General features: G+C 44.6%; 1 protein-coding gene across 1 annotated transcript in view; it reads left to right on the top strand.

Moving 5' to 3' along the window:
* The window catches only part of DDX10 (DEAD-box helicase 10), an 835,384-nt gene that overhangs the window by 22,404 nt on the left and 791,256 nt on the right, over positions 1-21,724 (top strand). Inside the window, exons 4-6 of the mRNA XM_078657055.1 lie at positions 14,627-14,785; positions 20,087-20,207; positions 20,759-20,948. Coding sequence (XP_078513181.1) covers positions 14,627-14,785; positions 20,087-20,207; positions 20,759-20,948 — 470 coding nt within the window. The remainder of the gene's footprint in view (positions 1-14,626; positions 14,786-20,086; positions 20,208-20,758; positions 20,949-21,724) is intronic.

Here is a 21,724-nt window from a genome sequence, read left to right on the forward strand (position 1 = left end):
CATTCGGAGTTGAGTGAATTGTCAGATCCACACAGAGTTTTATCCCTTGGAAATGTGAGATAATTACAATACCCATGTGCCATTAAACCCACACTGTGCCCACATTGTAATATGTATTCTAATTTTAAATCCCCAATAATCCCTACTGCGTGCACCGGGTACTCCTCTATTCATGGAGTCTAAGCCATTGTCACCTCATCAAACATTAAGTAGTAAACCTTCTGTATCACAGGCCTCTCCTGGTTGTTCCAGATCCAAATCAAACTATGTAGCCACTTCTTTGCACATAAATTAATCTAGATTTATTTAAACACATAAATGTTAATTTATACAATCGGGAAAGTAGCTTTCTTGTTGTAAGCAATTCCTTATTAATTATGTGTACTTCTGTTATTTCTAAGCCTTTTATCCTGAGAAAACATTTGTATAAGTCTACAGTTTATTGGTCTACCCGACTCCAGGTGTGTTGTGTTGAGATTATTCTCACTTTCTCGTGTTCCATCAGCGTTCTTGTTTAGTGTTCCTGCAGGAAAGTGGCTCTAAAAATCTTTGGATCTGCAACAACCCAGAGGGATGGAAGTTCCCATGACAGGGTCTTCGTTACATAACCTTATGTAGTAACACACATAGTTGCCCATACCCCATTAGCAGCTATTTAAATTATTTGCCATGACGTTAGAAGTAACATATATTTAGTTCCTTATATACAAATTGAACTGCACTTTTAGAAGATGAAAGCCCTGTAACTCATCCAACCAATCTTACATAAACAAATTGGTTTAGTTTTGTTTGTCAAAGTCAGCGTGTGCATAGTAACCATTTTATAATCTTTCCATTGATGGGTGGGGGAGGGGGAATTGCTGTAAAGAGACTGTAGTTCATTTTCGTTGTCAGTAGAATATTTTTCGGTCTGCAGGACCTGAAGTTTCATCAACTTTAAATGCTTCCATTCATCAGATTGCCTAGAACAACAGCCTGCTAGCCCTGTTGCTTCTTTTGCTTTATGTTGAGTATAACTTTCTGCTGCAGATTCCTAAACTTCTTTGTCAAAAGCAAAAAGAAACTGCGGCTTGCATGCAGGATGTTACTACTTGATGTAAGAAATTGGGTTATTGGTTGAAGGGGGTGAAAACGCTCTTCATATAGTAATCACAATCCTTGTCCAGGTGAATCACAAAAGTCACTAAATAAACCTGTGCTTAACCCTTTGGTAGGTTGGCACAAAAACAGTCCTGCCTAACTTTGAGTTTTGCATTTTTGCAGCACTCAAACAGCAATAAAGTAAAAACACAACACAAGAAGGATGCCAAACCAATTTAGAAAAAATAAATAGATCTAAGCTAATAGAAGGACACTCAAACAATAAAAATTCAATCAGTAGAACCAGAGTTATGAGTATAGCGCCAGAAGACACCAGGCGTCAACTGTGGATATCTTGTTTCATCAGACTGGAACATACTCACAAGTTCAGGATGACCACGACCAAGTTACGGTCGGGTATGGGACCAGGTGCAGCCTGCTGGAAATTGTACCGTTTGTCCTTCTGGAGTCTGTGCTACAATGCTTGGTTCTGGGTCACTATGCATTGAGTCTGTTGTGCAGCCCCTGATTGGCAACTCAATGCTGCAGCGCGTGACTCTGCATTGGATCCAGTGAAGCCGCCAATAAGGCTCTGCACAGTGCTGCGATTTGAGGCTCGGTGTCGTCCTGCGCATGATACAGTGAAACCTTCAGTTGATCAGGGGCGATTACACTCCGACTCCAGTTAAAGGCACAACACCTTTAGGACGGCACATGGGTTAGAACTCACACCCACAGAGGCCAACATACCGGACCACATCCAGTCCAGTTGGGTCTGGTCACCTGGGAAGCAGGAGGGGCCTCTGGAAGCGTGTGTAGCTCAAAGAAGCAGACAGCAGGGTGGTCCTTCTTCTGAATCTTCTGAGGTCTAGGAGTGTTCTGATTTCAGGTTCTGAGGGTGCCACTTTTATACCCAGTGTTACCTTTGTCTAACCTTAAAACTGGTTCTGGTCAGTTCTGTCCTTTTCCCTAGGTTTGGCTTTAGTCTGCCTACTAAAACAAAGGGCAGGCAGTCCCAGATGTGAGCTGTGTTTACCATTGGCAGGGTAGGTATCTTCTGAAGTCAGGAAGGGCCTGAATACAGCGCTCAGGCTGCTCAATGAAGCTCATGAAAGGGCTGGGTACATCCTGCTCAGGAGAGGAACACCCTTTCCACACCCAGGCCCCTTGTCAACTGTCTAGGAAGAATGCACATCACGCCACAGGAGAGCCATTAACAGTCATAGGGCCCTGGGCACTGTCAGAAAAGCCCATTTTGTTTAGGCAGGAAAAGTCTACTTTATAAAAGAGGCATTTTCAAAATCGTAAGTTCAAATCTGACTTTACTTTTGAAGAGGAATTTAAATTACAATTCAAATGAGCAGAAAAAGTGTTTCTCTAGCTGGTCCCAAACTGAAGTTATCACTTATTAAATGCAATAAGGTAACCCACTGTGACTATGAGAGGCTAGCCTTGCTACAGTGAAAAAAATCCCTTGGGTTTTTACACTGCCAGGCCATGTGAAACTTAAGTCTTCTTATCCTACCTTTTAAATACTGTGCCCCTTGAGCCTTTAGGGTCTACCTTATGGGTGACTTATAAATAGTAACAAGCATCGGCATAGCCAATAGGTCTCGCCTTTGGGACCTTATAAGTATTTAGTTATGCAGCACAACATTCTTGGTGCAACAACAGCAACTGTTGCATGGCTAAACACTTATAAGGTCCCAAAGGCGAGACCTATTGGCTATGCCATTGCTTGTTACATTTGTTAACACTGTTTGGGGAAAGGTTGACCCCAATTATCACCAGTTTCATATTACAAACATAGCAATCAGCTAGCCAAGGTGACCAGTAAAAATGTGCCTTCCACTGTGCAGCAACATGTGTTGCAACATTTTTAGCAACTTTAGAACCGTTTGAGCTAGAAACATGTTTTTTTGTTAAAACCTGCAGAATATGCAGCAGATGATGGATTATGTGACAAACGCAGCATATCCATGATTGTACGAAAAAAATGCTGCGGACGCACAATCGCATAATTACCCTGGCCCTGCCTGTAAGTAATAAAGCCAAAGCCGCTCCAAATCAAACAAAAACTGCTTTGTTACCGCGGCGCCTCGCTTGTATCAAAAAACAGCAACACAATAATGGCGAGGGCTATTCATAGATATCACTGCCACATCTCCATTGAAACACTTTGAAAGTACGTGTTAGACAGCGATAGCTCATGCAAGGCTCTAGAAATGATGCGTTGCAAGCTGAAACTGCTCCGGGAGAGGTGCGAGCCCCAAAAGCAACGGCCGGAAGTCGGATCAGCGATACATGAGATAAAGTTGTTGGCATTTGCTTTTTTCCCCCAAAGCCCTGATTAAAGTGTCGCTGGAGCAAACAAGTTGTTTTTGAGAACTCCACCCGAGGCGCTGAATTGTTGCTTTTTTTTTTTTTTTGCTATGCGTCTGTGCACAGAGCTTGTGGCCCTGCACGGTCTCATTTGCTTTCAATGCCTTCACGCAAGGTATCGCTGATTGGAGAACTAATGCTGATGTGAATGTGAGCACAGACATATTTACTCAAGCTATTTCCCCCTTAAGGGGAGGGCAATGTCCACCTTGTGCAGTGGTCTCTAGCCCGATCAGCCGTCCAGAGAAATATCGCCTTTCGTGGTCCGGAGCAAATCTCTACAGAGCAACTTTGATAACAGAAATCCACAGGTGGCCAATTACTGGCAAAAACTTTATCCTTACACAGCACTTAGAGGCGAAGACAGAGGAAAAGGATGAACCACCGTAGAAAACACAGCAAGGCTGTAGTGCATATTTGCTCTGACACCTGTGGGTGACAGAAGAACACAACAGTAGAGAGGGATAACAATGGGAAACGCGTGATGTGTTAAGCAACGACTTACTTCTGTTACCAAGAGAACAAGGGCGGCCACGCTAATTAGAAACAGATGGCTCCTGCGCGCCGCTGCTCGCTCCTGCAAGGTGTATGCCGCCACAAGTACGAGTGTCATCTCCTAGAGCAGCGCATGCGCACTGCACTAGGCTCGACCTAAAAAGGGACGGTTTAGGCCCTGAACAAATATTTATTTTGCCAGGTCGAAATGGCAGTTTTAAAACTGCAAAAAACTGTGGCAATGGTTGGGCTGAGGCAGGCTTTACAGTGCTACCTTAGTCGATGGCACAATAAGTGCTGCAGCCCAATAGTAGCATTTAATTTACAGGCTCTAGGTACATTTGGTACCTTATGCTAGGGACATATGGTGTATTCCAATTGTACCCTGTTTGAAAGGGAAAACAAAATCAATTTACCAATGGTTAGCAGGATTAAAGTGCACTGAGTTCTAAAGCCAACAAAATGGTATTCAGCAAAAAAATGGTAGCGAAAGGCAAGAATCCGGAGGAATACCAGGCAACAGATGGTCATTTTTAAATTTATAAAAGAGAATGTTGAGCAAAACTCTGTGCCCATGGCTGTGCTCCTAGACTTCGGCTTTCGACATAATCTCTCATGAGATTCTTTTGGGTAGGCTAAGGATACAAACCTTGTGGTTTAAGTCTTTTTTTTTATGGACAGGACTCAGTCGGTCCTGTTATCTTCCTTTTCCCCACTGCAGAGTCGCTGGAATGTGGAGTGCTACGGGGCTCTGCTCTTATTAATATTTACCTGGAGCTGCTAGCAAGTCTAGATGACTGATTGGGTCTCGGGGTGATGTCCTATGCCGACTGTACCCAATAGTCCCTCTTGGGCCCTCAACTCTTTTAAAATGGTCCTAAAGTCTGTTGGAGATTGGATGAGTAATACTTTCCTCAGACTTAACTCTGACAAAAAAGAGGCCTTCTTTTTTGGTACTATGTGTCATCCTGACTCGTGCAATTGGTAGCTTTCAGTGCCTGGGGCTCCTCCCTCGCCTGCTTCATCTGCCAGGAATCTTGGAATAATTGTTTACTCCAATCTTTCCTTTACTCCATAAGCGAATACTGTGTCGGCCAGCTGCTTTGCCACTCCTAAATCTCTACGGCGAATGCTACATCTTGTGCTCAAGGACACGCTTAAGACCACATTGTTCACTCTTTAATGATGCCCAAACTGAACTACGCGAATAGGCTTTATCTCCTAGTCCAGGGCCTAATATTGTCCAGATTGGACTACGGAAATACCCTCTACCTCGGCGCACCTAAGAAAGTGACAGCTTCACTCCAGGTAGTGCAAAACACGGCTGCCCGGATCCTTACAGACACCAACAATCGTTGTTCGGCCAAACCGGCCCTTAGAGCACTGCATTGGCTGCCAGTACTCGAAAGAGTGCATTTTAAGGCCCTCTGTCTAACCCACAAAATACTATGTGGTAAGGCCCCACCTATCCTCAAAGATCTCATCGTCCCCTATACTACCAACAGAATCCTCCGATCCACGAACCTCCATTTGACCTTGACGCCCAGGATCAAGAGGGCTCGATCCGGAGGCCGTCGCTTCTCGTATAACGCCTCCAAATTGTGGAATTCACTTCCACTGGACATGCGTGCCCAACCCAATCGCCTCCCTTTCCGTAAACTTCTAAAGACCTGGCTGTACCCGTAACTTTCCCCCATCTGCTCTCGCTTGCTTCTATCATTAGCGCTGGGACGTTTACGGGCAGCGATGCGCTCTAGAAATCCTAAAACATAAACACATAAACATTTACCGGCTTTCTTACTGCGTCGTCTACAGTTTGTGCAAAATGCTGCTGCCAGGGTGATTTTGAAAATTCCCATTTTTAATCAGTAACGTCTCATCATCGACATCTCCATTGGCAGACTATTGTTAAGCAAGTCCAATTTATGGCGCTCACCTTAGTGCTTTGGATCTTAGAGGTCCTGCTAATTGAAGAAAGAGAATTAAAGTCTACTCTCAGTCCCAGTCTTTGAGTACAAAGCAAGAAGAGGAGGAAGATCATTCGCTTTCCTTACTGTTGGGCTTACCTTCCAATCAACCTGTGGTTTGCTTCCTCTGAAGCAATTTTTGAAAAATCTAAAAAAACTATATTTTTTTAACTCTGTAGTATTTTTCTTTGACCTAAGCCGCTCGTGCTGGGACGCCTCTTCGGAGGCTACTATGCACTTTACTGATTGTTTTGTATTTGATTTCCAACACTTGATTCCTCCCGCTGTACAACTCCGTAGTTCTCCCTGTTCAACTGTGGTAGTGACTTGTGACTGTTCAGTGACTCATTTATCGTATCAGACTCAAAGTCTTCAGTTTTTCTTTTCAGATTTTCAGTTTGGTTAGGTCATATATCTGTTTCATCACAATTTACATCCTTTTTTCTTGTTGTTTCTGCAGATTTTCTCTTAGTACAGCTAGTGGATTTCTTCTCCAGATGCTTAGGTTGTCTGAGACAGAGGATGCAGTGTGCAAAGAATGTAAAGCGAAACACCTTAACAGCAAATTCCATGAATTTAACTCTGCAACTTTGCAGACATTTAAGGCTGAATTGGACCCAAATCAAAGCATGTCAAATTCACATATGAGCAATTTAGGAAACTGGGTTTTTCTTGCAGTTGTCCCCACAATTATTGACCACCTTTTTAGGCAAGCCTAGGTAGCACATGCGCTGCTGCGAGGCACGCGGTAGTGGAGTATGGCTTCAAAGCCCACTCCCCCCCCCCCCCCCCCCCATATTTTTAATTGGCTTGTGTCATTGTCCTTTGTAAATGCTAGCTTCCGAGTTGTTATTAAGCTTGTTAGTCCCTCCTTGGTACCGCCTTGTCCGCATTTGTAACCTCCCATGGCGACTGGCCCTTTTACTTCTGTTGCAACACTGTATGTTTTATTTAGTCGGTAACCACTATTTTCTTTAATGAGTTTCTCCTACTTCAGGCAACAACTGCTTTCCTCGCCATGCACGCTTTCACTTTCAAGTAGCCTCGGACAGTGGCGGTCGCTTCTTTGAAGTGAAATAGATCTTGGATTTGTATCTATTGGATGTTTTTTTTTTACTCTGACAGTGCACTGAGGCCTGCCAACCAGACCTCAGTGCCAGTGCTATTTCCTTAAAATAAGGTGATGTCGAATTGTAGCCCTGCTGGAATGGATTTCAGTACCCCTGCAAATCCCTAGTAAATGGTACCCCTGGTCCTAAAGAGGGTCCAGAAGGGCTCCAGCTTATCTTGTGGCACCTTATCAATCAATCAATCAGGTCATTTGTAGAGCGCACTACTCACCCGTAGGGTCTCAAGGCGCTGGGAGGGGGGGGGGTGCCGCTACTGCTCGAACAGCCAGGTCTTGAGCTTCTTCCTGAAGGAGAGGTGGTCTTGGGTCAGGCGCAGATTGGTCGGAAGTGAGTTCCAGGTCTTGGCGGCCAGGTAGGAGAAGGATCTTCCTCCTGTTGTCGCTCTTCGGATGCGGGGGACGGCGGCGAGGGCGTGGTTGGTTGATCTGAGGAGGCGCTTGGGAGTGTAGAAGTTGATCCGGTTGTTGAGGTAGCTCGGGCCTTGGTCGTGTAGGGCTTTGTGCGCGTGGGTGAGGAGCCGGAAGGTGATTCTCTTGTTGACCGGGAGCCAGTGCAGATCTCTCAGGTGTCCGGAGATGTGGCTGCGTCGGGGGATGTCGAGGATGAGTCTCGCCGAGGCGTTCTGGATCCGCTGGAGTCTCTTCTGGAGTTTGGCGGTGGTTCCGGCGTAGAGGGCGTTGCCGTAGTCCAGTCGGCTGGTGACGAGGGCTTGGGTGACCGTCTTCCTCGTCTCGGTGGGGATCCACCGGAAGATCTTACGTAGCATGCGCAGGATGTTGAAGCATGACGAGGAGACGGCGTTGACTTGTCTGGTCATGGAGAGGGAGGAGTCCAGGATGAAGCCCAGGTTGCGTGCGTGGTCCGTCGGTTTGGGTGCGGTGCCCAGGGCGGGGGGCCACCAGGAGTCGTCCCAGGCGGAGGGCGTGGAGCCCAGGATGAGGACCTCCGTCTTGTCTGAGTTCAGTTTCAGGCGGCTGGTCGTCATCCATTCGGCTACGTCTCTCATCCCTTCGTGCAGGTTGGCTCTGGCGGTGTCGGGGTCGTTGGTCAGGGAGAGGATCAGCTGGGTGTCGTCAGCGTAGGAGATGATGTTGAGGTTGTGTTGGCGTGCGATGGTCGCGACGGGGCCCACACAGAAACTCCATACAGACTGCCATTGAAGGCTGCATGGCATGGTGTAAACCATGTGTGAAAACATGAAATGGCACAATCTTGTGTTCCATGCCTAAGATAACTGCATGGGCTATATGTTAGTTACCCCTACACCAGGTCTTGGAGCCCTAAGGCAGTGTGCATTATAGCACATGTGAGGACAGATCTGCATGAGAAGACACGCCCCTGTAATGGGTAGTTCCATTGCTGGATTTTACAAGTGAGGAGAGAAGCCATCTTAAGGTACGAATTGGACACTGGTCAAAATGAGTTTCCCAGCTACATAATGGCTTCACTGAAACCTATGGTGTTTGGAATCAAACACCTTATATTAATGACCCCATACTGATTCCAATGTTGTATTTATTAATACCTGCACCCAGAGGGCACCTTAGAGGAACCCCCTGAAACCAACTAGTCCTCTAGTGTGCTGGCTGAAGGGTCCTGGCCAGCCTGCCACCAAAGTTTCTGACCCCCTTCGAGGTGAGAACCCCGCTCTCAGAGGTCAGAAACAAAGCCTGCTCTGGAAGGAGGTGTTTATATCTCCTCCAGCAGCATGGCTAGTAATTTAACATGTCCTGGCAGGGAGCTTCAAAGATCACACCACCTTTAATCTGGCACCAGGACAGATGGGAAATTAGAGAGTCAGGAGGCGTGTTAAACTCACAGGCTAGTCACACCCCTAGGTCGCACTACCTGAAGAGAACACAAACGAAAAAATGTCACCATCTTGTGTGTGGTGAAATTGGGAAGTCTGGGACAAGGTGATTCCTACTCCCCACAGGAAGTGGTCATTTAAGGAGTGCAGTGACCCCCAGGGGTAAGTAGCCCATTGGCTACTACCCGTCATTCGGCCCCTAAAATGAGTATTTAGGTGACCCCCTAACACCCGAAACTGAGATTTGTCTGCCTGAAGAAGAAACAAGGACAAAGAAGAGCTCCTAAGATGAGAACTAAGGAGCAGCAACTGACTTGGTGCCAACCCTGCCGGCCTGCCTGCTGTCCCTGACAGTTGGATCTGGCTCATCCTAAAAGTGGTGTCACCTCCAAAAGCAATGGAGGACTGACCCACGACTTTAACTGGCCAACAACATTTCCCTTGGAGCAGAGGAGCTGCACCAAAATGACTGTTGTGAGAGCCTCTGCCAGCGTGACCCCTCTGTACAAAGCTGCACTGCACACGTGGCCCAGCTTGAGTTGCCATGAACAGATTGTGCCCCTGAGGCCCAGAAACCCTCAAGAGTTGAGCCCCCTTTGGACTCCACCGGACTGCCCCCCTCCCCCTGTCCCCAGCTGCTGCCTCTCATGCCAGACAGCAGGAACCACAAAAACCCAATACCAAGAAGCACCATTGCACCCGAGCTCCACGACCCGTGGACAAATGGTGCCAACGAGGTCCTGAGACCCTCAAGAGCTGAGCCCACCGGTGGGTTTGACTGGACTGGTTCCCCAGTCCTGCCTGCAGCCTGTTTTTGCAGGATAACGTCAAACCACTAGTGCCTCCCGCAGCTCGACCCTGCTGGAGAAATCAGCCCTGCAACTGAACCAACCAGCCTGAGTTACAGTGGACCAGCAGTGTCCCTATGTGCTCAATCATCTCAAGGACTGAGCCCCCCTGTGGGTTCGCCTGCACTGCGCCCCCCCCCCCCCCAGTCACTGCATGCAACCTCTTTGTAACCGGATCTTTCCCCATTGACTTTAACGGGGCACCCTATGTGGAAAAGCACCTCTGCAACCGGACACCCCAGAGCAGCCCAAGGTGACCTGTGGGTGCTGCCTTGGACCTTGCCTCATACTTACCTTAAGTCCTGAAGAATGGCCCCATAAGTCGCTTCTTAGTACCCGTTCAGTATGTTTCTTTTCCATAGGATAAGATTACAGCTTTCAAAGATACAAGTACCAGTGTACCCTCTGTATACTGAAGAACCGTGATACCTTACCCAATGAAAGTGTATGTCTGTTTACTTCTCCTTTTTTTGAATGTGCACAATTTATTGACTCTGTGTGTAACAAATGTCTAACACTCCTCTCTGATAAGCCTAAGGCTACTCGACCACACTACCCCCAAATAGTGCACCTTGGGATTGCTAGAGCAAGCCCCTGTCCTCTCAAGGCATACCTGGACCCTTTAAGCAGCATACCTCTTTTTGTCTACTATATAAAGAGCCAGCTTTCTGCAGGCAATAAGTAGAAAAGAGGAGAAATACCCCTGATCATTTTGTCTGTGTTGTGCATATTAGGATGGATAAAAGTTCGGCTGTTTGCTCCAATGGCCGTTGCTAGCAGACAGGGTCCACTTGACTTCATAAAGTCCTTGAGTGAAAGACCAATTATGGTGTTGGTTGGATAACATACCTTTACTTTGAAATGTACCCCAGGCAAGCACGATCATTGGGCTGTAATCCATTGGGACTCAATCCTATAATGCTTATGAATAGTTCCCGGTTTTGTACATCCTAAGACTTGCTTCACAGATACCTCTCACCCCATAACCTATATGGTATTGATGTCAAAATGGTGTTGTCATTATTTTTTAACAAAAACAAAGGGGGAGGTAGAGGGGAAAGGAGCGGACTCGTCCTCCAAACTATATGTAAATAACCAAACAAGAGTCCCTCCAAGGAGACAAAAGAGATGAAAAAGCAACAACACCAACCTCGTTGTGGAATGGAAAAGTTTTTCCTTTTAAGCAGTCTCTCACCCACCAGGGTTATCCCTTTGTGTCATGCATCATCATACTGTTCATCCCTAACCTGCTACGGGAAGGGGCGTGCTACGACCAGTGGATACGCTGGAGCACCAATTTTGTAAGGTTCCCATACACCTATGCTGGTTGGGATGGTATTGGAGTGGGTTCTTTAGTGCATAAAAAGGATACAAAATATCTAACTAGTAGGAAAAAGGTTGATTTATTCACTCCCCTAGCTGATATGATAAACAAATGTGGATGCTGGGAAACTAATAGAGTATATGACCCACCATTTCCCTGGTCAACTATTTTCAAGCCCTACCCCAAGGCTTTTCTTCAGGACCGAAGGGGGTTGCTCCCACTTCTATATACAACTGATCTCTAAGTAAATAGCCAATAAAGAATGCACAATAACAAATGAAAATAAAGGAAAACTATACAGCACCACATTAGTCTATTCCCAGTTTTTTACTATAGAGGTTGGCGAAGACAAAAAAGAATCATTAAAAATATGCACGCCCCACGGGCCTTATAAAAAATTTGCTCTTCGTGCGTCAAATAGTGAGTAGTGATATATTTCTCAAGAACATGTGAGCACACTGTGAAATGGGATAAAGAAGAAGGAAAAACATGGACGTACTGTACACAAAACACACGCTCCTATCATACTGGATCCGTGATGGAAACCTTACATAACTAGGAGTCATTACATACATGAAAGCAACTATATTCAGGTCCCATGAGTCCAAATCGGGGAAGGAGGGACGTCTGAAGTCAGACCCTGTGGGTTAAGAAACAGAGTTCCCCCTTCAGACGTTAGATGCTGAGGAAGAGAAAAATCAACCGTCCAAGGAGGTTCAGCAGAACCGGTATGGGTTACTTGTACTTACTTCATTAAGGCTACTCCCTCACTGAGGAAAGAGCCTGTTTGCCCTTGGCTCCAGAGATACCGGAGGGTCGTGGTGGGTGCTTCTTCTGTGTGGACGGGAAACTTTTGTCAGCGTCCTCGTGGTGGTAGTGGTGTTAGACCGCTAACCTGCTAGGGGAGTGTATTACTCACTTCCTGCTTTACCAAAGGTGCACTCAGGAAATCTCGGTTCGCGCCCCGGCTGTCTAATACTCATTGCATACTCAGTCCGTTTACCAGAAAAAAATACAGTGAAAAGGGTAAAGGACACTCAAACAAAAGACAAATAGCACAAATCTAATAGTAAAAAGGCGCACCGGCTCAGCACTTCGTAGAAGGGCAAAACCTGCAAATGATATCGGTAATTCGGTTGCAACACCATGTATATTAAGAATGATTAGAAAGAAAGCTGTTAGGAATAAAACTTAGTTAGGAAGGAAACAAAGTTGGTAAAAAAACACCCCCGTCAGGATATTGGAGTTGGGTGCGAGTGTGAATGAACTTTGGATTTTAAAGGATGTTGTTAAAAGTCGACCAATTGATTTGTGCTGTACCTCACGCCAGGCGGTGGGTATGAACCCCATTTGTAATTGCACACTGGTCAGTCGTTGTCCCAAATGGGATACTACCTAAATAGGGCACCATCCAACTATTGTTAAGGGTGCTGTATGATGAAATCCAAAGGTTTATGGAGAAGCACTGGAGTGGATTGTAGGGTGTGCGGTTTTCATCACTTTTGTCACAATGTTGTGCGGGTATTTGCGTGCATTTAACTTGGAAGCCAGATATGTAGCTTGTGTTTTTGTAGTCACCGAGTTCCAAACAATTGCATCCAAGTCTTAAATATTGCCCGAAAGGTACGTTTTCTCTCAGGTGCCTGTGATGGAAACAGTATCCGCTGGTCGTAGCACGCCCCTTTCCGTAGCAGGTTAGGAATGAACCCTATGATGAAGCATGCCACCAAGGGGTAAGCCTGGTGGGTGAGGGTTACTTTAAAGAAAAAACTTTTCCCTTCCACGACGAGGTTGGTGGTGTTTATTTCTTCATCTCTTTCGTCTCCTTGGAGGGTCTCTTTTTTTAGACATTTTTTAACAATCTCTTTTAGCATTCTCATGGTTAGCATACAACCGATTGCTAGCTGACGCCAGCCGGATATGAGATACAGCATAGATGGAATACGCCGCCCATGTACTGCTATTTTATCGCGTCATGTCTGCGCTTACAGGAGCCATGTGCCCTTACGGTGATAAAAAACATAAAATAGTAAAACACAAAAAAGAGAACAATTAACCAAGCAGGCAGTCTCCATGATGAGAGCGTCCCATAGTAATGGGAGCTGTCCAGTTAACATGATGTAATAAAGTCCCTTGTCCACGCTTCCTCACAGCCCTACCCTTTATTACTTTGACAATACATATTACACACTGCTGAATGTATCGGAACCCCCGTCGCCCCAAGCTGAATGCTCCTCTATCCGAATAGAAAGTTCTACGCCACCGGGAAGTACCAGAGAATGTTAAAGTCCTTAATCGTCTGTGGGCGGTTGCAAGCCTTCTAGCAATTCTTCCTATTCTGTTATAGGTTTTTTTCCCGCGGGCCTCTTCCCGTCTTAGTGCTGCCACTTCCACCTTACCCCATGAGAGCATATCTGTGCTCCATCATTTTATCCTGGGTAGCGCTCTGGCTTTCCGGTGTATATTGATCAGTCTGAGTTATGAGCATCGCTAGGTCAATGAATTCTTCTTGTGTGGTCCAAGCAGACAGCTGGCAAAGTATGAAGGTCAGTGCGACCCATGAGGTCTGTCGATTTGTTCGTTACCACTAGACACAGGTTGTGTGCCAAGGGAACAATCCAGAACACATGCATTATATCGGCCCCCTGTCCCATGCATTATGTGCAATTAGGGGAGAGTCGGTGAAGAGCCTGAGAAGTCTCACCTGGGTAAGGTAGTGTGGTGATCTGGCTGCTTTACATCATCACCTATGTCATGTGAATCTAGACTGTATTATGTTTTGCCTGTCTGAGGCCTTCCATGTTACACAGTTACTTGGGTGATCTGCTTCAGCTGTGGTCAATAAATCTACATCTTGAAATATCAAAGTTTGGTGATATTTACCTCATTACAGGTAGGCTATATGTAGTAGATTATGCTGAATGTATTGGAACCAGGTGTTCCAGGAGACCTTCCTCGGATAGAGGAGAGTACTATCCCATTCTTTCTGAGAGAGCTTGCAGCCTGTGTTTTCCTGCAAGGCTGTGTGTAGTGGAAGCAGGGGGTGCTGTGTGTTCTGGTAAAAAGCATGGTACAGCCATGTGATCAGGCGGCACCCAGCGCCTACAGTGTGCAGAGCTTGTACAATCGGATGGGCGTCAGTGATGTGCCTCAAAGTGGTGTTGCCATTTCATTTTTAGGAGCAATTATACTTAATCAAGTAGGAATCCATAGTTACGGGGATTGGTTGGACTTTACCTGGATGGCAGAAAGGGACTTATTGACACTAGAATTTCTGGTGCCTACAGCCACTAATTTTCTCATAGCATGGTGAAGGGAGGGCAACATGTAATACCTGGATGCAGAGTGAAATCCAGAACATTTCAGCATTTATACTATATTGAATAATTAGTTAACCAGAGCCACAGTGAAATTGGGACATTTCTAATTTGAAGTTTTTTCAAGGTCACATTGTTTCAGTGATAGCAGGCCTTTGTTGTACTGTGCCCCCTCTAAATTAACCTCTCTCTGTTGCGTTTCGTGTTTTGAATGACTGGCTCTGTTATTCAGATTGTTTAAGGTGTCCTAACACATTGTATGTGGCATTGCAGGCCTTGGAATGCTTGTATCGTCAACAGTGGACAGCAGATGATGGCTTGGGTGTTCTGATAATCTCACCGACCAGAGAGCTGGCTTATCAAACCTTCGAGGTTCTGCGAAAAATTGGGAAGAACCATGAGTTTTCGGCTGGTCTCATCATTGGTGGAAAGGTACGCTTTCTCATGTTTGCGCAACATTTTTAACCAAATCACTCAAAGATAGCACATCATCTGCAGCAGGATGGGAAAAGTTAATGTTTTGTTTCTTAAAAACGGATTTATTGACAACTTTTATTTGCATTTTGAATATACAGTATAGTATTTGTAAACACCAATGTTCCTCTGTGGGTATGGTCAATAATTAGATGTGTTTGAGACTTGTGAAAAATGTATTTGTGCTTTTCTTATGGAATTCTATACAACTTCTTTCGGATTCAAAAATATTTCTAAAATGATGTACACAGTTGGTCATGTTTGAGTTTGTTGTAAAAGCTATCTGTGCCCACATACAATTTGATTGTGCTGGGACAGTGAATTTCATGAAGAACGAAAATATTTACATATTTTTTCTGTTCTCCAATCTGATTTGGGACTGTCAGAATATTAAAATGTCTATATGAAATGAATGGAATACATTCTAGATACGTTATATTTTTCAGAATTCAGTTAATTTAAATAACACAGATGCAGAAAAATACATTTTTGGTGATTTCTAATACTCTTAATATGATATAGAATTTATTTTCTTTGGCAATAATGCTTGATGTTAGTGTAAACATATGCTGAACATTCATGACAGTGTGTTGCAAGAGTTTTGGCAGTGATTGACCACGGTGTTATGAAGCTTAATAGAGATATTAATATATGTTTTGACTTCTATTAAGACACTGGGGGCAAGGAACACTGCTCTTAGTATCTTCTTAACACGCTTACACATGTTGTGTTATTTGAAAGCTAAAGTGTTTAAAGAAACATCATTGAAAACAAACGGAAATGGTTCAAATGAACTAAGCCATGATGTTTTGAAGCATTGTTAGTTTGAAGTAGCACCTAATCCCGTGGCAATATGCTCTAAGGTGTAAATGCTTCTATATGTGTCTGCTATGACGAGATCTGTTGTCATTGAAAGTTATTTTTCTGGAGCGCTTGTACATGCTTGTACTTTCTGAGCATGACTGTAACTAAAACCCTGCTCATCGACAGAGTATTCGACACGCCTAGATTCAGTTGCACATCATACATTTGCTCTTGTGGCAACATTAGTCTTTTACAACATCAGATTGAAGGTAGGCTGAGAAAGACCCATAAGAACTAGTTTGGAGCATTATGCATCAAAGACTGGTCACCCATTTCTCCTTTAATCTTGCTGTTTTCAATAGACCATGGTGGTAAATCCTCTTAACTGAATACTGACACATTAAAACATTCACTCCTGACCCCCCTCTGCCCCCCCCCCCCACTCAAGAGCGAGCGTCCCTTCAGGAAAGAGTCCCATAGTTTATGATGTACATCATAACTGTCCTCAGCTTGTTGCTCCTACCTGTAAGGCAGGGCACATCTGTAGGAAGCTGACTCTTTATATAGGGTACCAAAATGAGGTTCACTGCGCAGAGAGTCCAGGTATCCCCTATTAGTGTACTGAAGCTTACATTAACAATCTCAATGTGCTTCATTTGTGGTAGTGTGTTCGAGCAGCCTTTGGCTTATCAGAGGGGAGTGTTAGGCATTTGTTGCACACACAAATCAATAAGGAAATCCGACACTAATTTAGAAAGATAGCATAGATTTTTATATTAAATTAGATACCAAGGTCTACGAGAATAGCTAAGTACTTTTCAAGTTAGACGTATTTTCTTTGTCGATTTGAAGCATTAGCCTTGCACGCAGTAATGTTACCCTGTGGGAGAAACATACACTGCATAGGGGTACTTGCAATCGAGTTACAGGGTACTACTGGACTTAAGGTAAGTAGGGGCCAAGGTTCTTAGAACCACCAGCAGTTTTGTCTACCTGTTCTAGTGTGTCCAGGTGCAGAGGTGCTGGTCGCAAGGATAGCCTCGAACGCTACAGTTGAAGTCTATGGAGAATGCCTGTAACAGTAACAGGCTGCAAGTGGAGACTTGTGGACAAGTCCTTCAGAACCCAATGAGGGGCTCGGTTCTTGAGGGTCTTTAGGACAAGGGTACATCGTCAGTAGGCTCGGACTCGGGCTGTGGGCCTAGGGTGTTTTGTCCGGCGGGTTGCTTGCGTTGGAGGCTGTGACTTGTTGGGTTGACCTGGAGATGGGGGCAGAACAGGCCACTCTCCGTGCTGGCCTTGGTGATGCTGAAGTCCCTTGTCGGTAGGTCGGTCTTGGCGGTATTCGTGTACGGGCTGGACACTGAACAATCCTTGCCTGCTGCAAGGGGTCTGTTACTCCGGTTATTGGTGCAGGGCTGTTCCTGGGGGTCCTGGCATCTCCAAAAAACGTGGTGAGGAGACTGATTTGACTTCCTGGAGCACAATGACTACTTCCTGGGCGGCTGCTTCGTCAGGGGACCTGGTGTTCAGAGCAGTGAACCAGACATTGCGGTCGGTGCATGCAGACTACAGGGAAGAGGCTACTCCACTTCAAGGGAGATGCTGTCAGGTTGGCAAAGTACTGGCAGCCCTACAAAACTTTTGGAGGATGCACAGCTGCAGGATGTGTCTGGTCTTTGCAATCGTCCCCTGCTTGTCCACGATTTGTGCATTCTTCTGCTCTTTTCTGTCCTTCTTTGGTCAGGTGAATTTGACTTCCTGCTGTCAGGGGGCCACCTAAATACTGAATTTAGGGGCTTCAAGGGGAGTGGAGGGTAGTAGCCAATGGGCTACTTACCCCTGGGGTCATTACACCCCCTATGTGACCACTTCCTGTGGAGAGTGGGCATAACCCTGTCCTAGAGTTCCTAATTCCACCAAAAGCAAGATGGTGGAATCCTTCTTTCATGGGGAGTGAACACTAATAGCTTCAACTTGTTCTCATGCCCTGTCTACAAATCTGATTCCTATTTTACACCGTTGTTTCGATTTGTTGTATTCATGTCAATTAATTGGTATCCTGCTCTAGGGCAATTCCGATTAGGTACGGGCCGGCCCAACTCCTGACCTTGATTGTTTCCCCCCTCTGTTTGACTGTGTGTGGATTTAGCTATACCATTTGTACAATTGTGTTTTATTTGTGCTTTCGTCACATCTGTACAGCTCTCTGGTACCCGTAAGGGTCTAGTTCGCGCTTTATAAAACTTTTCAAATAAATAATGGAGCTCTCAAGGCTACCCACCTTATGGGTGTGACTAGCCTGGTGGTCGAACATGCCTACTTGCATAGGTAATTTCCCACCAGTCCTGATGCCAAATGGGCCTTAGGGTGGTTTCTCCCAGGTCTGGGGGAAGCCAGGATCGCATATCAAAGGCTGGAGGGGTTTTGAAGCACCTAGCCTTGATATGCTAAATCACTAGCCATCCTGCTGGAGGAGGTGTGAACACCTTCCTCAGGAGCGAGCATTGTTTGTGGCCTCAGAGATCATTGGCTCTCACCTGCAGGGCTCAGAAACATGTCTGTGGTGGCAGACTGGAGAATACCAGTCAGATGGCACACTAGATAGTGGTAGGTTTTTCATGGGGCACCTCTACGGTACCCTCTGGGTGCAGGTCATAATAAATCTCGTACTGGCAACAGTACAGATTTATTAAGACAAGGTGTTTGATACCAAACATCATAGGTTTTAGTAAAGCCATTATGTAGCTGGGGAGCTCGTAATGACCAGTGCATATACCTAAGATGGCTTCCCTGTTCACTTGTACCATCTAGTAAGCGCACTAGACAGCAAAGGGGTATATCTGCTAATGTAGATATGCCCCCACAAATAATATAATGCACCATGCCATAGGGCTACCAGGTCTGCTGTAGGGATGACTTGCATATATTGCATTCAGTGACTTTGGCATGGCACACGAGTGTCCCATGTCTTGCTTTCACTGCTGGCTTGCACCATGTCACAATGGCCGCATGAATGAAGTTCGTATGGGTATCTCTTAGGCTTGCATAATACATGCTGCAACCCACAGGTACCCTCTTTTGTACCCATGTCCTAAGTACCAGTGGCACCACTTACTAGGGGTGCCAAAGTATGTGCCAATCGTGTGACAATTAGACCATTTTACCTTGTTTTTAGGAAAAGAGCACTGGCACTGGGGCCTGGTTAGCAGGGACCCAGTGCACATCAGTCGAAAAACATCAGTACCAATGGCAAAAAGTGGGGAGTGACCATGACAAAAAGAGGCACTTTCCTCCAACATAGTCTTGCTGTCATGGCAATTGCACCCCTTTTGGGCGGTGCTGTTTATTCTTTCATTTTGTCCCCTTTGTGGAGAGGCATTTACTAGCATTGCTCTGAAGTGCTTATCAATCACAACTGGCTTCAAGCAAAATGTAGAGAGCAGTTATTGGCAGTTGGCCCACAAAAATCAACCTTGGGTAAGCTTTTGCCATTCTGTAGTGGAATATATCGCTGAGAAACAGACTTCTGTGTATATTGAATACGATAATGGCGCAGTGGCTAAGAGATTCAGTATTGGTGTAACAAATTGTCTGCAGCACTAACAGCACCACCAATGAGTTTCCTTCCTAGTTTAACGGCCCTCTAGATGTCATTTAAAACATGGGCATGCACATTCTAAAGAGTCAAAATATTTGAGTGTCCTGTGGCATAGATTTTCAGTTTAGAGAAGTTGCATGTTTCTAACATGGAACTCTATCAGACCGTATCGGAGCAAGGTGGGGGCATTCCAGGCATCCAGCGCTCTTTGATCCAGTGTCTCCAATCCTCTTTACATATCTGACTATGGTATTGCTGCTCCTGAAGAACAGGATGAGTACCCAGAAGGTGAGGGGAATTGGCCGTCAACCCCAAATCTGAGCTGAGAACCATATTGGTCCGGTGCAGGAGGTGCATTTGCATTGAACAATGTAAAGATGGATGCATTCTTTTCTAAAGTTTCTCTAGTCCTTCTATCTATCTCTGGCAATTCCAAACCAGTTACAAAGGAGGGAGAGACTAAGTGTGCGAGAATCACATTGAAGGTAATCTTCCTAGAAAGATTAGAGGAAAAATTGCCACCATTCTACAGCTGACATCTTTCAAATATTGACAATCTTAATAGGTTTATCCTACCACTAGTCCGAAATCAACCTAACAAATGTTTTCAAGACATGGTATATCAGTGGTCTTTGTGCCAGAATTTTCTTTTTAGTTATAAGGATAATTAATTTCACATAAATAAGCAGCTGCACTTGACTTTTAGCGAGTCCCTTAACAGTTGGGGACTGTTCTTTGTTGGATGGTCTTAGCTATTTCATGAGATGTTTGGATTTTAATGACCATGGATTGTAGGAAGCTGCCTCTGGGAAAAGAGCTCATTGTTGCCTCTTTTTCACATTGCTATATTTTAGGACTTGAAACAAGAATCAGCAAGTATCCATCGCACAAATGTTTTGATTTGTACCCCAGGACGACTTTTACAGCACATGGATGAAACTTCTTTTTTCCATGCATCTAATCTTCAAATGTTGAGTAAGTAAACGACAACACTGAAATATGTTTTTAAAAGGTATGTCTTTGAGAATGTTGTTCAATGTTTTTGCTTTGCTAAATATCCTGCTTTAAGTGCTTGCATCTCAAGCTTAGTTTAAAGGATTCTTTTGGAAGTTCAGTACGGCTGGCTTTACTTTAGAATTTCTTCTGCATTCTCCTGATCTTTCATTTGCCTGAACATATGCATATTCTAGGCTTAAGAACATGTTACGGATAAAAGAGCTGTGATAACATATTTTCTGTAATTAATATTCCCTTGTGTCTATTGTAATATGTAACAACAAAACTCATTCTTTTGGAAAGTTTACAGTGCCAGATCTCGATTTTCTTTTGTTCTTGGCGACAGATGACAGCATTTATGGTTCTGATTTTACTGCTGTTTTTAAAATTGCATCGACTTAAGAGTAGTTGTTCAGATAAAGTACTCTGGCATTGCATGTGATGTTATTGGGTAAATCGTTATTTATAGTTCTGTCATTAACCTATAATGTAAAGACTTTGAACTTCCATCCTGTTTTTTATTTTTTTAGTTCTCGATGAAGCTGATAGAATCCTGGATATGGGTTTTGCTGATACCATGAATGCTATCATAGAAAATTTGCCTAAGAAACGTCAAACACTGCTTTTCTCTGCCACACAGACAAAATCTGTAAAGGACCTGGCACGTCTGAGTCTAAAGGACCCAGAATATGTTTGGGTTCATGATAAAGCAAAATTCAGGTGATTATTTTTTGTTTAAATCCTTTTTTGGGAAGATATTGACAGTATTATTCAGATTGCTCTTTACTGTTCTGTTCCCTGAACCAAGTGCTAGCCAAATGTGTGTAGGTTGCACAAACTCTTACATTTACAGTTCTCATATGATTGTGTTTGGCCAAAATATTCATGTTCAGCCTGTACTGTTTACTCAAGGTAAATATCTGTTTTCCTTTTGCTGTGTGTATATTCAACTTCACATAGTACTATTCTAAGCTGTGATGTAGTATAGTGATATATATATATATATATATATATATATATATATATATATATATATATATATATATATATATAGTGTCAGGCAATGTTGCGATCAGGTCATCTATTGAACAATGTGAGTGAGGCACAGAGGAAAGTTCTCTCTGCAGTTCAGACTCGGGGGCAAGAGGAGGCAGGGAATTCCTTAGCAGTGGCGGATGAGATGTTTTTTATTGCGATGAGTTTTCAATTATTTTCCTAAATTATATCAGTGAAGGGGTGAGCATCATCAGGGACCGGGTGAAATCCCACATACTTTGTACGTCTGAGTAGATTTCTTTTCTAGTCTCTCCCTTTTTGGTCCCTCGTGATACATAATGTATCTGATTATTTCGTTACTTTGGCATCCTTAGACTGATTACTTTTGTTTGGTCCGCTTGGGTAATGTCTAGTGTGAATGCCCTTGTTGATGATGCACATGTCTTGCAGATGATCTGAGACTGTAGTGCTAGTCAGTGCCCCTCTGCCAGGATTGGGTG

Source organism: Lissotriton helveticus, chromosome 8 (assembly GCF_964261635.1).
Source record: "Lissotriton helveticus chromosome 8, aLisHel1.1, whole genome shotgun sequence".
NCBI lineage: Eukaryota > Metazoa > Chordata > Amphibia > Caudata > Salamandridae > Lissotriton > Lissotriton helveticus.